Source organism: Nilaparvata lugens, chromosome 12 (assembly GCF_014356525.2).
Source record: "Nilaparvata lugens isolate BPH chromosome 12, ASM1435652v1, whole genome shotgun sequence".
Lineage (NCBI taxonomy): Eukaryota > Metazoa > Arthropoda > Insecta > Hemiptera > Delphacidae > Nilaparvata > Nilaparvata lugens.
Genome location: NC_052515.1, coordinates 17,360,992 through 17,377,672, shown reverse-complemented (window position 1 = coordinate 17,377,672; position 16,681 = coordinate 17,360,992). Strand labels below are relative to the sequence as shown.

General features: G+C 33.0%; 1 protein-coding gene across 9 annotated transcripts; it reads right to left on the bottom strand.

The window, feature by feature from the left end:
- Positions 1–190: 190 nt before the first annotated feature.
- On the bottom strand, positions 191–16,022 carry LOC111058864 (galactose mutarotase). 9 transcript variants are annotated; one of them, XM_039439001.1, is made up of 7 exons: positions 15,663–16,022; positions 14,995–15,190; positions 13,062–13,258; positions 6,890–7,120; positions 4,085–4,323; positions 1,600–1,774; positions 191–498 (listed from the first exon to the last, which is right to left on the bottom strand). In XM_039439001.1, exons 2-7 carry the CDS (start codon positions 15,182–15,184, stop codon positions 415–417), a joined length of 1,116 nt encoding a protein of 371 aa, XP_039294935.1. In that variant the 5' UTR covers positions 15,185–15,190; positions 15,663–16,022; the 3' UTR covers positions 191–414. The 9 variants fall into 9 exon arrangements, with proteins under 9 accessions (XP_039294935.1, XP_022202136.1, XP_039294934.1 ...); XM_022346444.2 differs by having other exon boundaries at positions 15,863–16,022; XM_039439000.1 differs by having other exon boundaries at positions 14,995–15,194; positions 15,863–16,021.
- Positions 16,023–16,681: the final 659 nt, after the last annotated feature.

Here is a 16,681-nt window from a genome sequence, read left to right as displayed (position 1 = left end):
ATTATAATGTGTGGACCTCCCTCTCGCAGACAATGGAGTTGCTTGAGTCGCCTTACCAGGGGGCCACGTGGCTAGAATCTTTCCCAATAAGGTATAGCATAATTTCGATATACATAACCTAAAAGTTTCTGTTTAATTACGTTCCAAAGGTAAAAGGGTACCTGTTCATCTTATTAAAAGGAACCATCAATACAAATCAAAAACAATTTATTAAAATTTTGACTCACGTATTAAATGCTTATATACATTTACACCACAAACATATAATTTCAAAGACATTCATTTGATTTAGACAGACTAATATTTGAGAAATTAAATTTAGAAGCCTTGCCAAGTCTACTTGGAAAGACAAGACAAAGTATAATTATTATAGATTTAGGAAGTTCCGGTTCTTCTTCTGTTTTCAGAATTTATTCAATGATAGATTGTCCCAAACAAGTAGCAGTTCATAAAGCAGTAAGGTTTCGAATCTGCAATCAGTATGGTCGGAAAGTTACTCTGTAAAAAACAAAAAGAGAGATTTCAAAACCATTGTTTCTCACATGGGAGTGTTCACACTTATAGTGAGGTCCACGTTATAATGGCAGTGTAGGAAGATAGGAGAAAAGGGTTGCCACATCTCAGCCTTGCCACCCAAACAGTTGATACTGGTATATAATATGATGAATTTAACTGTTCATTATTGTTGAAAAATAGTTAATCATATTTTATTTGTCAAGAAAATATATTCTTTTAAAGATGTAGGCTAATAATAAATTTTCATGATTGAGATTAAATATTTTGTCAATTAGTTGAATTTCTACATTGTTGATGAACGATGTGGCAACATCGCAATGCGTGAAAAGATAGCGCAATCTGCTTTGTTAAATGATAGACAATGATAGCAACACCATTGCAAATCACACACTGCCATTATAACGTGAACCTCACTATAGAAACAGGATTTTCTAATCTAATGAAATGAACCATCAAATCAATATTGAATATATTAGCCTATAGGATTAATGGTCCATTAGATTTGAAAAGTCATATAGGTGAATAGTAACCTATCAGAGTATGAGGGAATTTTTATACTGTATTATACAGTAAGTTATTTGATTTTTATAACTGCAATTAAATACTATCATAATTTAAGCCCAAATATAATTATAGAGTTCAAGCTCTTGAATCAATAATCTTCTATGGATGGATGTGATATCTTCTAGAAATCTTCAATCTTCAATCTTAAGAATTATTTTTTTACCGCCATTTCTGAAGTAAACTATTAGTATATTTTTAACTAGATGTATGATATTATTTGATTATAAATACCTATGTATTCTCTTTGTAATTAATCTACCATTGAATTTAAATTTATACTAAACATTTATTTATTGATTCATACAATAAGGGCCGTTTGCACAGTGACAGTTTAAACTAAATTTCATTTTAAACTGGATTAAATCCATATCAAGTCTCGTTTGTTGTAATGTGATTCATTTTGAGTTTAAGCCACCAGCTGATTGAATTCAGTTTAAGCTTTGACTGTGCAAAAGGCCCTAAGTAGCCTACATGATAGGGAGAGATAAAATTTATAATTGAATTCAAATTATAACTGACATGGTTGCCGGCATCTGGATACATTTGAGGTGAAAGCGTGAAACCTCCATGACGTTTGTAAGTGCAATTATTTTTGCCACGTTTAATATCTTCGTTGATGTTGAGGGTATTGAAGTAGAGTGTGGGATGGTCAGTCATTACCTCCATGTATATGCCTGATGCATCATCCAATACACTGCAAACACAACAAAAACAAATTGAAAAGTGAACAAAGTGAGCTTTGTTATGCAAATAAATATCCAAATATTACTGTTCATTTTCCCTAAACAAAGAAGGTAGTAGCTCAAACAGATTAGTTCAGCCCAAGGAAGGGGATAAAATATACATGAGAAGAACCGAAGGAAATACCCAGATATCCTACATCATCCATCACAAGATAAATGATACATCATCCATAGAATAAATAATATAATTATTATTTGATTATCATATTGTGAAAAATATCCTCATTATAGATAGATTTTATAATCTATGTGTCTATATATTTAGTTGGATACAATTTATCTATAATATGCTATACCGTAAAAAGCCTCTAGATTATTTTTCTCAAGGTTATGCACCTGTTGCACCACGCTCTTGAGCATGTTGTACTATAGTGTCATTTTGCAGAGTAGTTCGATTTGGAAACTTTTGAGTTACCAAAATGGAACACTTTTCAAAAGGGGAACATTTTGTTCTACCTTTTGAGATATGAGTGTCTAAAGTTGAAATCTTTGGAGTGATACATCCCAGAATTGCTGGTGGCAAATAAATTCATGAGATTCTATGGATACATTCTTCAAGATATTTTTTATCGGATGACATATTTCATTTCTCAAAATTAATTCTAGCAAAATTTATCTCATTTTGGAAAAAACAAATTTGAGTTATTTTCAAAACTGGAATAAATTTCTCAAATTTGATTTTCCCCATGATTATCACTATAATATTACCGCTTCAAGACGTCACATATAAGAAAGTTACTCTTCAGTGATTAATATTGAATTTGATTGTCTAAATTCTACTGGCGGAGCTTATAGTTTTCCATTTCCCCCATTATTTCACTATAACAGCCCAGATTCGTCACATAAGTGTTCCTTACTCTTCAATGATAAATCAGAGAGTTCAACTTGACAAGTCGAAAAATAATTTCAATTATTCCTGAGAAACTTTCTCGCTTTCACCACCCACTAACCTTTTGAAACAAAAAAGTTTCTAGCATGTCGAAAATTTCATGTTTTCTGCTGGAAATGTCTTGGCATTGACGAACATAATCATTCATTAAAAAAAAAAAAAACTACAGGTCGGATGAGAATGACCAAAACACCAATAGAAAGAAGACGTTCTTCCCGTTTTTTACATGAAATTTTATTCACTACAACATTCCATAATATTCTGAAGTAAGTGATATTAAAAATTGAATAAAAATACTAAGAAATTGTAAAAAATCACAGATGTATTGATAGTTGGAGAGACCGGTTTCGGTTGTTACACCATTGTCAATCTCTGATAAACTGGATATTAAAAAGAAAAACATATTGTTATGGATGAGGCCTGTAGAGGGGCAGCAGAGGCAAGGGGTTTCTGGAATCTTCCATTGTGTTCTAGTCGACAGAGTTGTCGACCAATTGCAAACGCTTCCTGGAACCTTCTGTTAAGCAGCATGGCGGAGGCAGGAGGGGGACTTCTAGATCATTCCCGTGATTTCACGTCTTGGTGCAGGGAGTCATCGACCAATGGCAAGCGTGATCTAGAAGTCTCCATGCACTGTGATTGGTCGGGCGTGTTCGACATCTCCAGAACCGTCTCGAAAGTTCTATTGCATATATTTATATATATGGCGCGAGTTGCAGTTGGGAGTCAGTTGACAAACTACAGTGGTATTGCTCGTTTCTTCTCTTATCGTGACAGACTAAAGTGATAAAATACTTTTGTAGTTGCTTATACAGTTTATTATTCTTTGTGACAGTTATAATTTAAACTACAGTTTTAATTTACAGTTTAATTACAGTTTACAGTTACAGTTTTAATTTTTAGTTTAATTTATATTAGTTGTGATAATTCTGTGTAATCTATCAGGTAGTGATCAGTTTATAGTTGTTTCTAGTTTACCTCCGTGTGTTATAGTGTTGTAAGTAATAAATCTAATCAGTATAAATCACCTCAAGTGTTTTATTAGTGTAGAAATCCATAACAATATTTTCGTGATGTTTTCAATTTCATCAAATAAATTATATTTTATTTTTAATCCTTCAACCCTGAAACATTTTCAGCACTACTGGGATATCGGGGTTTATATTCTACATCCAATTCTGTGTTAAAATTACACATTTGAGAAAGTTTAAATTTTACACGATTTGGCAACTCTGTAATTTCTTCGAATGGAGGGCCATGTCTCAACTTATTTTATGTGATATTGATTGACTCACTAGATGATGAATTTGATGTAGCTATGGCATTATTTAATGTATTTGGCCATAAATGAATGGTGTATTTATTTACTCACTAAGCGACATTCCTGAGGTGCACATCGCGTACGGCGTCCTGTATGGCAAACACACAGTCGAACCCGTTCTTGGGCGACTTGTCGATGCGTGCCTTGAACGTGTCGAAGTCACGCATGTCGTAGGGCGACTCGTCGACCGGCTTCAGGTTTCCGGTCGGGCAAAGCTGGTCGTCCAACTCCACGTATTCGTCGCAGTGCACCTGGAACCGGTGCTTGTACACGCTTTCTGGCCCGGCCTCCTGTCACAACATCATTACGGTACATTCCACAATCACAATATCAAATTGATTCAAATGATTGAGAGAGAATCAACACAATAAACGCAAAACTGGTTCTCTCTATAATTTTGATTAAAATAGTCCAAATGAGGTTATGAAAACGCTTTTATAAAGCGTTTATTATACATTATCATCTCAACTATGAAAATTTATTACTCAATCAATAAATATTTAATAATTATTATAAAAATATTTTTTCTCGAATCTAAAAAAAAATAGAAAGAACAGTGAGATGATCAGTCATATAGAGGCTGTGCTGGCTTTGGCTTTTGGAAACTATTTACTGGTGGTATTTTCCAAAGTTTTTCACTTGAATACTTCCAAGCCCTTAAGTTGAAATATTCAGATTTTTTAAATTTTGTAACAGATAAATTGTGACACTTGTCATGAATAACAAATAGCCTAAAAGAGATAAAACCACGTATCTTAAGTAAGTTACTGAAGAAGGCTTGTGTAGTTACTGATGGTATTTTCCAAGGGTTTTTCGATTTGAATACTTTGAAGTTACCAAAATAAAAAATTTTCTTTGGAAAATTCTTTTTTTGCTTTCCAATTTTCGTGATATGAGCACATAAAGTTGAAATTTTCTAATCTGATCATTGAAAATTTAAATTTGGTAACAAGGAAATACATGGCATTTTAGCTGGTGCCCGGCAAGTAGGATTTGGGAAAGTCCAGAGCGCGAGCCGCCGCAGCGCACTAATTCAGTGCGGAATCGCGAGAGGACCTCTGGAAAGGCTAGGGAAGGCCTTTACCAGAGCTCCGCGACCAATCCGGACCCCAGGAGAACAGCTGGTGCCCGACAAGTAGGACTTAGGAAAGTCCAGAGCGCGAGCCGCCGCAGCGCACTAATTCAGTGCGGAATCGAGAGAGGACCTCTAGTAAGGCTAGGGAAGGCCTTTACTAGAGCTCCGCGACCAATCCGGACCCCAGGAGGACAGCTGGTGCCCGACAACTAGGACTTGGGAAAGTCCAGAGCGCGAGCCGCCGCAGCGCACTAATTCAGTGCGGAATCGAGAGAGGACCTCTAGAAAGGCTAGGGAAGGCTTTCGCTAGAGCTCCGCGATCGATCCGGACCCCGGGAAGACACCCGGTGCCCAAGGACTAAGACTTAGTCCCGACACGAAGACCTTTTTCACGACTGACACCGCAAAGTATTCCCTTCATTCCGCGACCAACCCTGTTTGGCAGTGCGAAAGCACGGCCCCTCTTTCCTAAAAGAGGGAAACATTTCTCCAAAACACTCAAGACCCTGTTTCAACCCCCGACTCGAACGAGGGTGGTTGACGGACGCCCCACCAAGACTCCCGTCCCCTGCCGCGGCCCAGGCTAGGGAACCAAGTAGCACATATATATACCATTTAACACATTTAAACCATTTAACACATATAATATATAGTGGGGTGTATATTTATTCATTGAAATTATCATTTAAACCATTTAACACATATAATATATAGTGGGGTGTATATTTATTCATTGAAATTATCATTTATTCATTGTTGAAACACCGCTGATTTATGTAGTTATAATGAAATTCTTATTAAAATATCAATTTTTGAAAAAGTTATTCAGTTTGAGTCGTCATATTTCAAAATGTAATAAGTTTATCAAAAATTGATATATTGAGAAAGTAATTTCTTATTTAATCAACAGTATACCAGGAAGAATGTATCCTCAAAATTTCATAAATTAGCCATTTTATACCAAATTTGAAATGATCAGTTTCAAAAATTTAAACTTTATGCGCTCATATTACGAAAAGTAAAATGCATAGCTTGAATTTTAGTTTATGTCTTAAAAACCGACTATTTTATTTTTTTATTCAAGCAAAGACACTCCACCTAAGTTTCTGAAGGAGGCTTGTGTAGCTCCTCTTTAGAAATAAAAGCCATTACGAGAGAAAAAAAATAGTAGATGATCAAAATAAAGTGGAATCTACGTCATTATCATTGATAGAATGTCCGATAAGTATAATACAGTATTTTGTCATTGGAAACAAAATCGATTTGGTGGTTTTCACTTTTGACTACAAGAAAAATGAATCTTTATCTTACTACGAATAAAATCATCATTCTCTATACAACTTTATTTCATTAACAATATTGGTGGGCTATGGTTTTTTATTGGTAGGGAATTTCTTGCTGGAAGTTTCCACCTTGTCTGATTTTATATAATGTATATTTTAGCTGTCAATGGCCTCTACACTTGATCTTATAATGGTATTTAATAAATAACTGAATAAATTAATAAATAACATTTAATTGTCAATAAGCAACACTGGCAAAGTCAGACTTAATACTGTACTAGATTTACAGTCAAGACGATATGCATTTTACTATTCTATTCTCACTTGAGTTTCTATTATTTATTCACTATTATGAGTTTCTATGACTAATGAGTTAGAAAGTTACTATTCTCTCTATTCTTAATTATAATTATGATTTATTTTTCTTCTGGCAAAAGGTGAAAAGCAAAGCTTATGCTACCGTACCTATTCATAAACTTAATAGTCTAAACCACTCACATGACCAGAGAGGTTGAAAAAAGGCGTCGAGGTGAGACTAACAGGAGTGATGACGTTTGCATCGGTGGTCGCCTTGTAGACAATAACAAATTGGGCCGTGTTGTAGCCATTTCTGACAACTGTGAAGAACACCTCAATCAAAACCCTGCCCGGAAACCCCTCCTCGCCATCAGGACTCTCGTACCACATTTTCACCGTGTTCTCGTTCTCGATTTTCGATTCCCAAGATCTCTGAAATATGTTGATTCAATTTCATATTACAGTACCAAATTACATTACAGTAAATAAAGTTTAGACACTTTAAAGTTTGTAATATAAATTAAAACAGGAGACACAAGATGTAAATAGATTGAAAACACTTAAAAACTTACATTAGAAATGGGGGAAATTTTCGGAGACTGGGTCTCCTTCCTCAACCAAATGGCCAAATGGCAGTCTGCTCGGTTGAGGAAGGAGACCCAGTCTCCGAAAATTTCCCCCATTTCTAATGTAAGTTTTCAAGTGTTTTCAATCTATTTACATCTTGTGTCTCCTGTTTTAATTTAAATTTATATATATAGATAAAATTACTACATGTACCGGTAGAATTATTTTATATGTAGGCTATAAAAATTCGGGGAATGAACAATTTTCAAGGCAAATCAATTAAATGTATTGAGCTCAAGTTTTGTACTGTGTCAAATCAAATCATGTTTTGAGCTGTGCCTGTCCCCTGTTGGTCCTCCCCCTAATCATTTCAAAGAATTGTGTATAATTATTATTATAATTAATTATATTTATTGTATTAATTCTTATATTGAATGTTACCTGATGCAATCCTTTCTCGCCACCGTTAAGGGTGTTATCTCCATCGTTTTTGGTGGCCCTGTAGATTGTCCCTTCTGCCGAGTCCCTGCGCCCATCCACCACTTTCGGAATAACAAATCGTCCGTTTTTAATTCTGTTGGCAACCCTTCCCAATGTACCACCAATTGCTATTTTTGCGTTGCTCGGTAAAATATAACCTGTAAATTTAATTTCAATGAACTTCACAATATTCTATAGTACCGTAAGTGATAAACAGTTTTGGCTGTTAATGTGCGTACATACTTAATATACACCACGAACATGCGCATTTCACTTATCATCAGTTTATTATGTCTATATTTTTAAAGATACAGATTATAATAAATATAGCTGATGAAAAACTATATATCAGCTGATTCGTGGCTCTTAAGTCTGTACGCAACTATCAACCACTCGTTTTCACATGCATTACAACTTCATATACATACAAAGATGGCACAGTTAATAGACCAAGCTTTTTAAATAAAGGCCTACAAGAGTCTAACCTATTCACTTTCTCTATACATCTGAGTGCCTTCTTTTGAATCTTAAACACCCTGTCCATATTTTGTTGAGATGAATTACCCCATACTAAAATAGCATACCTAATATGAGATAGTATAAGTCCATGGTAAGCAGTTAACAGTAGTTTTTTATCATTCAGCCTAGCAAGCTGCCGCAGGACAAATACCCCAGATGATATCTTATTACATATCCTCTCAATGTAAGGATGCCATGTTAATTTCCTGTCCAATAAAATTCCCAAGAATGCTACTTTCTCTTCTTGGTCTAATTCATTTTCCTCTACAAACACATTTATTTCTCTATCCTCTACTGAATTATATTTACTTTTGAATTGTAGGAATTGACATTTCTTACTATTTATTGTTAATTGCCTTTGCTTCAAGAATTGGACAATTGACTGTACTCCAGTAAAAGCATTTATTTCTAGACTATCTAATAAATAATTGTTAAAGATAAGCGATGTGTCATCAGCAAACAACAGAGCTCTGTGATCTTTTAACTCTTTTGGTAATTGGTTCACATACAACAGAAACAGTAAGGGACCCAGAATTGAGCCTTGAGGTACTCCAGCCTGGACCTCCAGTTTTTGAGATTTAATTTTTACTATTTCATTCCCATCCACCTTGGTAAGCTCAACACACTGGTTTCTACCTATGAGATATGATTCAAACCATTTTAGTTCTATACCATTCACACCTACAGTTTTTAGTATTTCCAATAATATTCTATGGTTCACACAATCAAAAGCTTTGGATAAATCAAGAAATATTGCGGCTGCCTTCTCACCTGAATCTATTATATCTATTAGTCTTTCAACAAGGGATACTATTGCAGTCTTAGTAGATTTCCCTTTCTGGAACCCATGCTGTTCATCACATATGAAATTAATTTCTTCCAGGTGCATCAATAGCCTATTTAAAACTACTCTTTCAAAAATTTTACTTATTACATTTAGAATACTAATGGGTCTATAATTTTCAACTCTTTCAGAATCACCGCTCTTGAAAATTGGCAAAATTTTTCCTTGTTTCAGATCATCAGGGAAAATACCCTGCTCTAGTGAAGTATTAAGGAGATGCAATAAAGGGTCCAGTAATTCATTTTCACATTCTTTTAAAATTTTGCTTGAGACCCCATCCAATCCTACTGTTTTTTTGTTATTCAAATTTTTTATTATTCTTGACAACTCATCTCTTGATAATGGATGAAATTTAAATACCTTTTCAATTGGCTCAGCATTTAATGTAGTTGTATTACAAGTATTAGTGTTCAGTGACTTTTGGAGATTATATGCAACCTGTTGATAATACTTATTGAAAAAGTTACAAATGTCTATACTATCATCCATATAATTTCCATGTTCATCGATTATCCTAGGGACATTAGTAACTGTATCTTTTTGAGCTGCTCTCCTATTTCTATTAATTACCTCCCAAACAGCAGAGTTAAAATTGGTACTAGTTGTTAATATTTCAGCTGTTTTCTTACACTTAGCTTTCCTCACTTCTTTTGCATAGTTTTTCTTTAGACATTTGTATTTGACTTCACTCGGAACATCCCTCACTAATTTAAATTCCTCATAAGCTTCCCTAACAATATTTCTTTGAGTAAGAATATCTTCAGTTATCCATTCATCTACTTTGTTCAATTTACTTTTTACTTTGACTTTTTTTATTGGACAGCATACACTAATGTGAAATCTTAGAGTATCAATGAATTGCTTATATTTGTAATTTAGGTTACAACTGTTATAAACACTACTCCAATTTTCTTGAAGCAGTTCCTGCTTCAAACAATTTATATTTCCTAGCTCATATTGCTGAATTTCTTTCACAAAAGTTTTTTTTCTGCTTGGATTCTGGCCCTGCAACTTAACATCTAAAATTTGATAGTTATGATCTGATAGATCTGAGCTACCTAACCTGACATTACAACCTTCTATATTTGTGAGGATATTATCAATAATTGTCTGTGAAGTTCGAGTTACTCTTGTATATTCGTGGACCTTAATTTCTAAATTATTCATATTAATAATATCTCTAATATCCTCTGTCATTTTATCCTGCCTGGCAAAATCGGTATTGAAATCTCCTACTACTATAACATTTGTGAAACGAGCGGTTGTAATTTCCAAAAGTGTATGGAGCAGCTCACAAAATTTTTGCCAGTCTCCATTTGGTGACCTATAGATACCTAACACTGCTACCTCAAATCGATCATCAATTTTTAACCTTAGTCCCGTCACCTCTAAATCCATCTCAACAGAAAATCTCTTAACAAAATCCAGTTCATAAGTTTGGGTATGTTTAGCATTGCTAGTGAATATACACCACCACTTCTATGAGCTATTCTACAAAATTCTGATCTCAGTGAATAGCCTGGAATCCTAACTTGATTTATTTCCTTTATTTTTAAGCCATGCTCTGTGAAAATAACAATGTCAGGATCCTCCTGTTTAAGAAATACTTCTAATCTGTCAATTTTGTTGCGAAGATACTGAATATTTTGATGATAAATACTAAAAACCTTACCATCTTGTGCTACTCTATCTCTAGCATTTGTAGCTATTTCCCTTTCCCTGTTTTGAGCCAATTTACTAAAAAATCGTTATTTGTTTTTTTGACTGTTTTTAAACCAGAGGATTGCAAACGGCTTTCAATCAGCTCTGCCAATCTATTACAAAATATTACTTTGCCAGATCGATTTAGATGCAACCCATGATTAGTGAAGTTATGTCTTTTCAGCCTTTCATTTAGAAAACAAATCCCCAGTTGTTTAGAATTCTTATTTTTTAGGCTGTTGATTGTATTATGGATTGATTTGTTTGTCGAATTGATTGCTTCATTTAATTCTGGCCTATCAAACCTATTAGGAATAGTACTTATTATTAAGTTTGTTTTTTTGCTGAGTGGCACAATTTCCTTGATTTTTTCTGTTACTTGAGGAAGATGATTCAAGTTAGGTTCATTTATATTATTTGAGCCACCCAGTACAATTAGATAGTCATTTTCATCAAAGTCTTTAGTTTGTTCCCTAGCTGACTCTACAACTGCATTAATTGATGCACTTGGCTTGAAAAAACATTGGACATCAAATTTATTTTTCAATCTTTTATCAAGGAGATCACTGCAATCACGTCCATGACTGGACGTCAGTAGCAGAACTCTCCCTTTCCTATCTTTATTTCCCTCAGCTATATTTTTGGTTGCTGTCTTCAAAACCTCACTGTTCGTTTTATTTCGACCATTTTCAGAGCATTTCCCATCATTTAGGTTGGATTCTATTTTTTTGCATTTGGATGGAGGTTCTATCATACATTTAGTATTATCAAATTTAGATTTTAGTTTCTTTATTTCCTCCGACATAAGACTACATTGATTTTTTAGATTTAGTATTTCTTTTTATGGTCTTCATCTTGTAATTTTATAATCAGTTCCAAAGATTTAATTTCTTCTACCATCCCTAACCTTTCTTCCTCAGACGTTTTTAGAGTTACTTCTAATTGGTTTTTTAAATTAGTGTGGCTACTTTGTAGTTGAGCAACTTTTTCGGCTAAAGTAGTTTGAGGAACTGGGGTTTTTGGTTTTGGCGTTTTTGAATTTTGGTTTTGGGAACGCGTAAGTACTCCCGCTATGTTTACATTTCTATTAATAACCTTCGGTGTTCTATTTGAGCTCATCTTCCTATCTAAGAAATTATATTACTTGCAATAATAATAATTGATTTATAAATGATAGGATTTTAATTAGGTTATAATTTTAGTCAAGTAAACTATCTATGTTTATTTTTAAATCTCGAAAACCTAACCTCAAAATAACCTCTAAATGATGTTTGGCTTATAAAATAGAATTAAGAATTAAAATCTAAAACAAAATGATAAAACGTGATCAAGAAACAATTAATAATGAAATTAATACAAAATTTGTACTTATCCGTGACTATTTATAACACAAAATCTTCCAAAACCCAGGAGCGAAATTATGTATGACTTTCATTCACAACCTCAAGGTCCAGTTATAAAATAGAAGGGTGCTTTTGATAACTATTTTTGTGTTTCAATAATCTCATTGGTCCTAATCCTAAAAAAGTGAGCGCTATTGTCATTAATATAGTATAGATATGTTATACTGTATAGTTACAGTAATCGTAATTTAAAATCAAATGGCAAATTGAAGAGCGGCAGTCTTAATTCAGTTGAAAAAGTGAGTTATACAAAAATGAATGTTTGGTAGAGCCTGCATGATTTTTTTAGTTCAACTTTATAGTGACTGTAATTTATTTTGCATAAGTTGCTTATATCTACTAGAATCAATATAATAAATAATATAACATGTTTTTATTTTTTATTATTTTTTTTTCAAAGCAGCTCAGTACTATATTTCAAAGTTTCAAGTGGTTTACTGAAGAGTTTAATATTTTTTATTCAATTTGGTTTTCTATACATCTGAATTCAAAATTACTTATTTGTTAGTGTTTGCACTGGAAATTAGACACAATTTTATTTAGATAAGAAAAAGTAGGTAACCTCCTTTTTGGACGTTGATTTATAATATATAAAATTATTACATGTAGTACCTAACATACTACATTATAGTAGTAGAATTATCTTATATGTAGGCTATAAAAATTCGGGGAATGAACAGTTTTCAAGACAAATCAATCAAATTTATTGAGCTTAGGTTTTGTGCTGTGTCAAATCAAATCATGTTTTGAGCTGTGCCTGTCCCCTGTTGGTCCTCCCCCTAATCATTTCAAAGAATTGTGTATAATTATTATTATAATTGATTGTATTTATTGTATTAATTCTTATATTGAATGTTACCTGATGCAATCCTTTCTCGCCACCGTTAAGGGTGTTATCTCCATCGTTTTTGGTGGCCCTGTAGATTGTCCCTTCTGCCGAATCCCTGCGCCCATCCACCACTTTCGGAATAACAAATCGTCCGTTTTTAATTCTGTTGGCAACCCTTCCCAATGTACCACCAATCGCTATTTTTGCGTTGCTCGGTAAAATATAACCTGTAAATTTAATTTCAATGAACTTTACAATATTACTCACAATGCAATATTCTATAGTACCGTACCGTAAGTGATATACAGTTTTGGTTGTTAATGTGCGTACATACTTAATATACACCACGAACATGCGCATTTCACTTTTCATCAGTTTATTATGTCTATATTTGTAAAGATACAGATTATAATAAATATAGCTGATGAAAAACTATATATCAGCTGATTCGTGGCTCTTAAGTCTGTACGCAACTATCAATCACTGGTAGGCTGGTTAAACATATTAAAATTAAATCCTAAGAAAGTTCTACATTTTGAATAAATTTCTTCCTATGAATACAATGCTCTAAGGTAGCTATATTCTTTACTTGTTGATTCAAAGATCAGTTACGGTATAAATTGTTGGGGATGCACCTACTTTAGTCACTTGCCCCTGATAAAAATAAAAAATCTTTAGTTCATTCTATTAAAAAGAAGGGTACATTTTTCCTATCTTTTAGAGACTCAGATGCTTGCCTCTGAGATATATCTTTAATTTCAATGTCTTGTACGGTATAATTATTTTCTATGTTATTTCTGGAACCATGACCACACATGCGTTGTTCAGGAATGTACCTAGTTATCAATTTAGGAGAGTGCTGATTTCTGATTTGGCTAATATACCCAAATCGTATGGTACTTGTTACCAGGAATCGTCTGTATTATATAAGAAATCAAGTTTCAAGTCTTAAAAACCTGTAAGTATTAAGTTTTTTTAATAATAAATGAATGAATAATTTGAAGATTTTAAACTATTTACCCAAAGCCCTGAAGGATAACAGCCACGAAAAGTTTGCTAGGGAAGTTAAAAAAAATGCTCATTGAGGCTTGTCCTTACTCACTTGCTGACTGTTTTGAGGTATTCTGTTGAGCGGGTGTTGGCTGGAGAGTGGGCTCTCGGAACATTGTTTCTCTTGAATGTATATAAAATTCTGACGTGTCACATGCTGTGCGAGCTCTGCTCGACTATACAGCTTTATGTGACAAAAATTAAACTAAACTAAATAATATTCCACTTGAAATTAAGAGGATACAAATCGACTGGTTTTTAAAACAAAAACTCTATGATGGCTTAGAGGTCTTAAGCCCAACTATCTAGAGACTTTATCTATCAACATTTCTTAGTTTAAATAATATTGTGATGATGATGTGGTGATCAATATGCATTAGGGAAATGAGCTGAAAATGAAAAGTGTGTAAGGTGAGTGAATGTGTGAGTGATTGGTTGCTAGTTTTTCTCTTTCTTTTTCTACTCTCTACTTCTCTATGAATTGAAAAAAGTGATATTCATTTTTCTGCTTCAGACTTAGAGTACGGTATTGTACTTTCAGCGAGTAGTATTATTTATTATTCCTTATTCACAAATTTTGTACTGATACAAAATCATCTCATAAACAATAACTGAAATAAATTAACTGATAGGCTATAAATAAGATTTTCAATAATGTATCTTGTATAATAATTATTACTTGATTATTAAAGCTTATTAATTTTCATCTAGTTGAGTGGTGTGATTTTGTTATCTCATTGTTCTTAATTATTGTGAATTGGAATTATTAAAATTTGATCTTGAATTTTAGAATTTTTTCATCCAATAAATACAATTAATAGATGTCTATGAAATAATTCATCATTAGGTAATTGATTTCTACGTTCTACAGGTCGAACACTTCTAAATATAATATTAATAAATGAGCACTTACGTTCAAGATCATCAAAGCCAAGCACAATATCATACATGGATTTGTCCTTGTTGGGCACAAATATTTTGGTGATTGTTGCTCCCCAGTCGCACACCTCCACTCTCAGCGACTTCTCGATGGACAGAGTGTAGGTTGTCACCTTCTTACCTCCACAACACTCAACTGTACGAGATTCTATATGTGTCGTCATCTCTCTCTCTCTCTTCAATCAATAAAATATCAATAAATTAATCAATCTTTAGTACTTAATCAATCAGCTTCAATGTCCTAAAATTCATTGCAATATTTTAAAAATTGAGTCTCAGATTGTAAATTGTAATTCTACACTAAGATTGACTTTAAACTGTCAACAGTGATTGAAGAGGAGTATTGATTTCAAAATTGATTCCATACAAGTCATCAACTAGGCTTAAATTACTTGTAAAAAGTTGCCTTTGTAAATAAATATCATGAAAGCCAATCATAATATCAATAAGTATCAAATTAAAAATGTAATTTGCGCTTGAGATTTTAAATGTTTTTTTTATTAAAATTTAAAAATAATTCAAAACAATTTTTGTTTGGTTCACAATAAGATTCTAGCAAAAATGGAATGAATTGAAGCAATAAAAAATGTATGGTAATCTACAGTATCTAGTAAAATTACTGTAGCTTCATGCAGTCCTTACCTACTTATGATAATAGGCCGAATAGTCGTCAAACTATTAGATACAACAATTTGATTACAATTAGTGCAGTTGGGTTAAAGAGTAGGCTACCAAAAGTTGTTTATAATCTGATTACATTAAGGTTGATCGCAAAAATATTAAAGTTATATCGTAACAAACGAAAAGCTTTTTTAAAGTTTGGAATGAAATAGAGATATTACCTTATAAAGATTAAAATTTTCTTTAAGGTTTCAATTATCTATTAGCAATTTACCCACCGTTGGAAAAAACCTTAAAACAAAAAAGTGAATATTTTGATATTAGAAAGATAATCATCTGATTAGGTGGCTCCCCATCTCCATGCTGAGAAACAAATGACTGATATGCTTTCAATTTAACATAAAAAAAGAAAAAGCTTTTATGAACATTTTATATAATTTTAATAAATATTGTATTATCATAATTTATTATAGTAAATATTATGAAAACGGTATTAACTAGGATAAAAAATATTTTTATTTCATGAATAAAATACTTTATGTAATTGAAAGTTAAATCTGTCCTTATTAAAATTTTTATAAGGGTGATTAGCAACTGTAGGTTAGGCCTACTAATTTGATAGATTCAAATTGTATTAAATGCAATCTTCCATAACAAAAGAAGAATACTCTTACCATGGAGAAACAGAGAAAGTACTTATGGTTTTTCTGTACGGTGTACTACCTTACCTGTAGAAAAAGGCTAGTCCTTCAAACTCTGACCATGAAGCCCATTATATTGTCAAGAGATAAATTGAAACAATTATACTGGAGGACTAGGCAATTTAATGATGAGAGAGCAAAGTTGGAGTATGCAAATGCAAAGAGACACCACTCGCAGTTGATTTCTGGTAACAGGAGGGTGTTTTATAGAAATGAAATAATAAAGGCAAGAAATGTTAGTATGGAGTCATGGAGAATTGTTCACAGCTTGACAAAGAATACTTTCATCCATGATAACATGAAGTTAAAGATAGATGAGGAGCTGGTTAGTGATCCCTT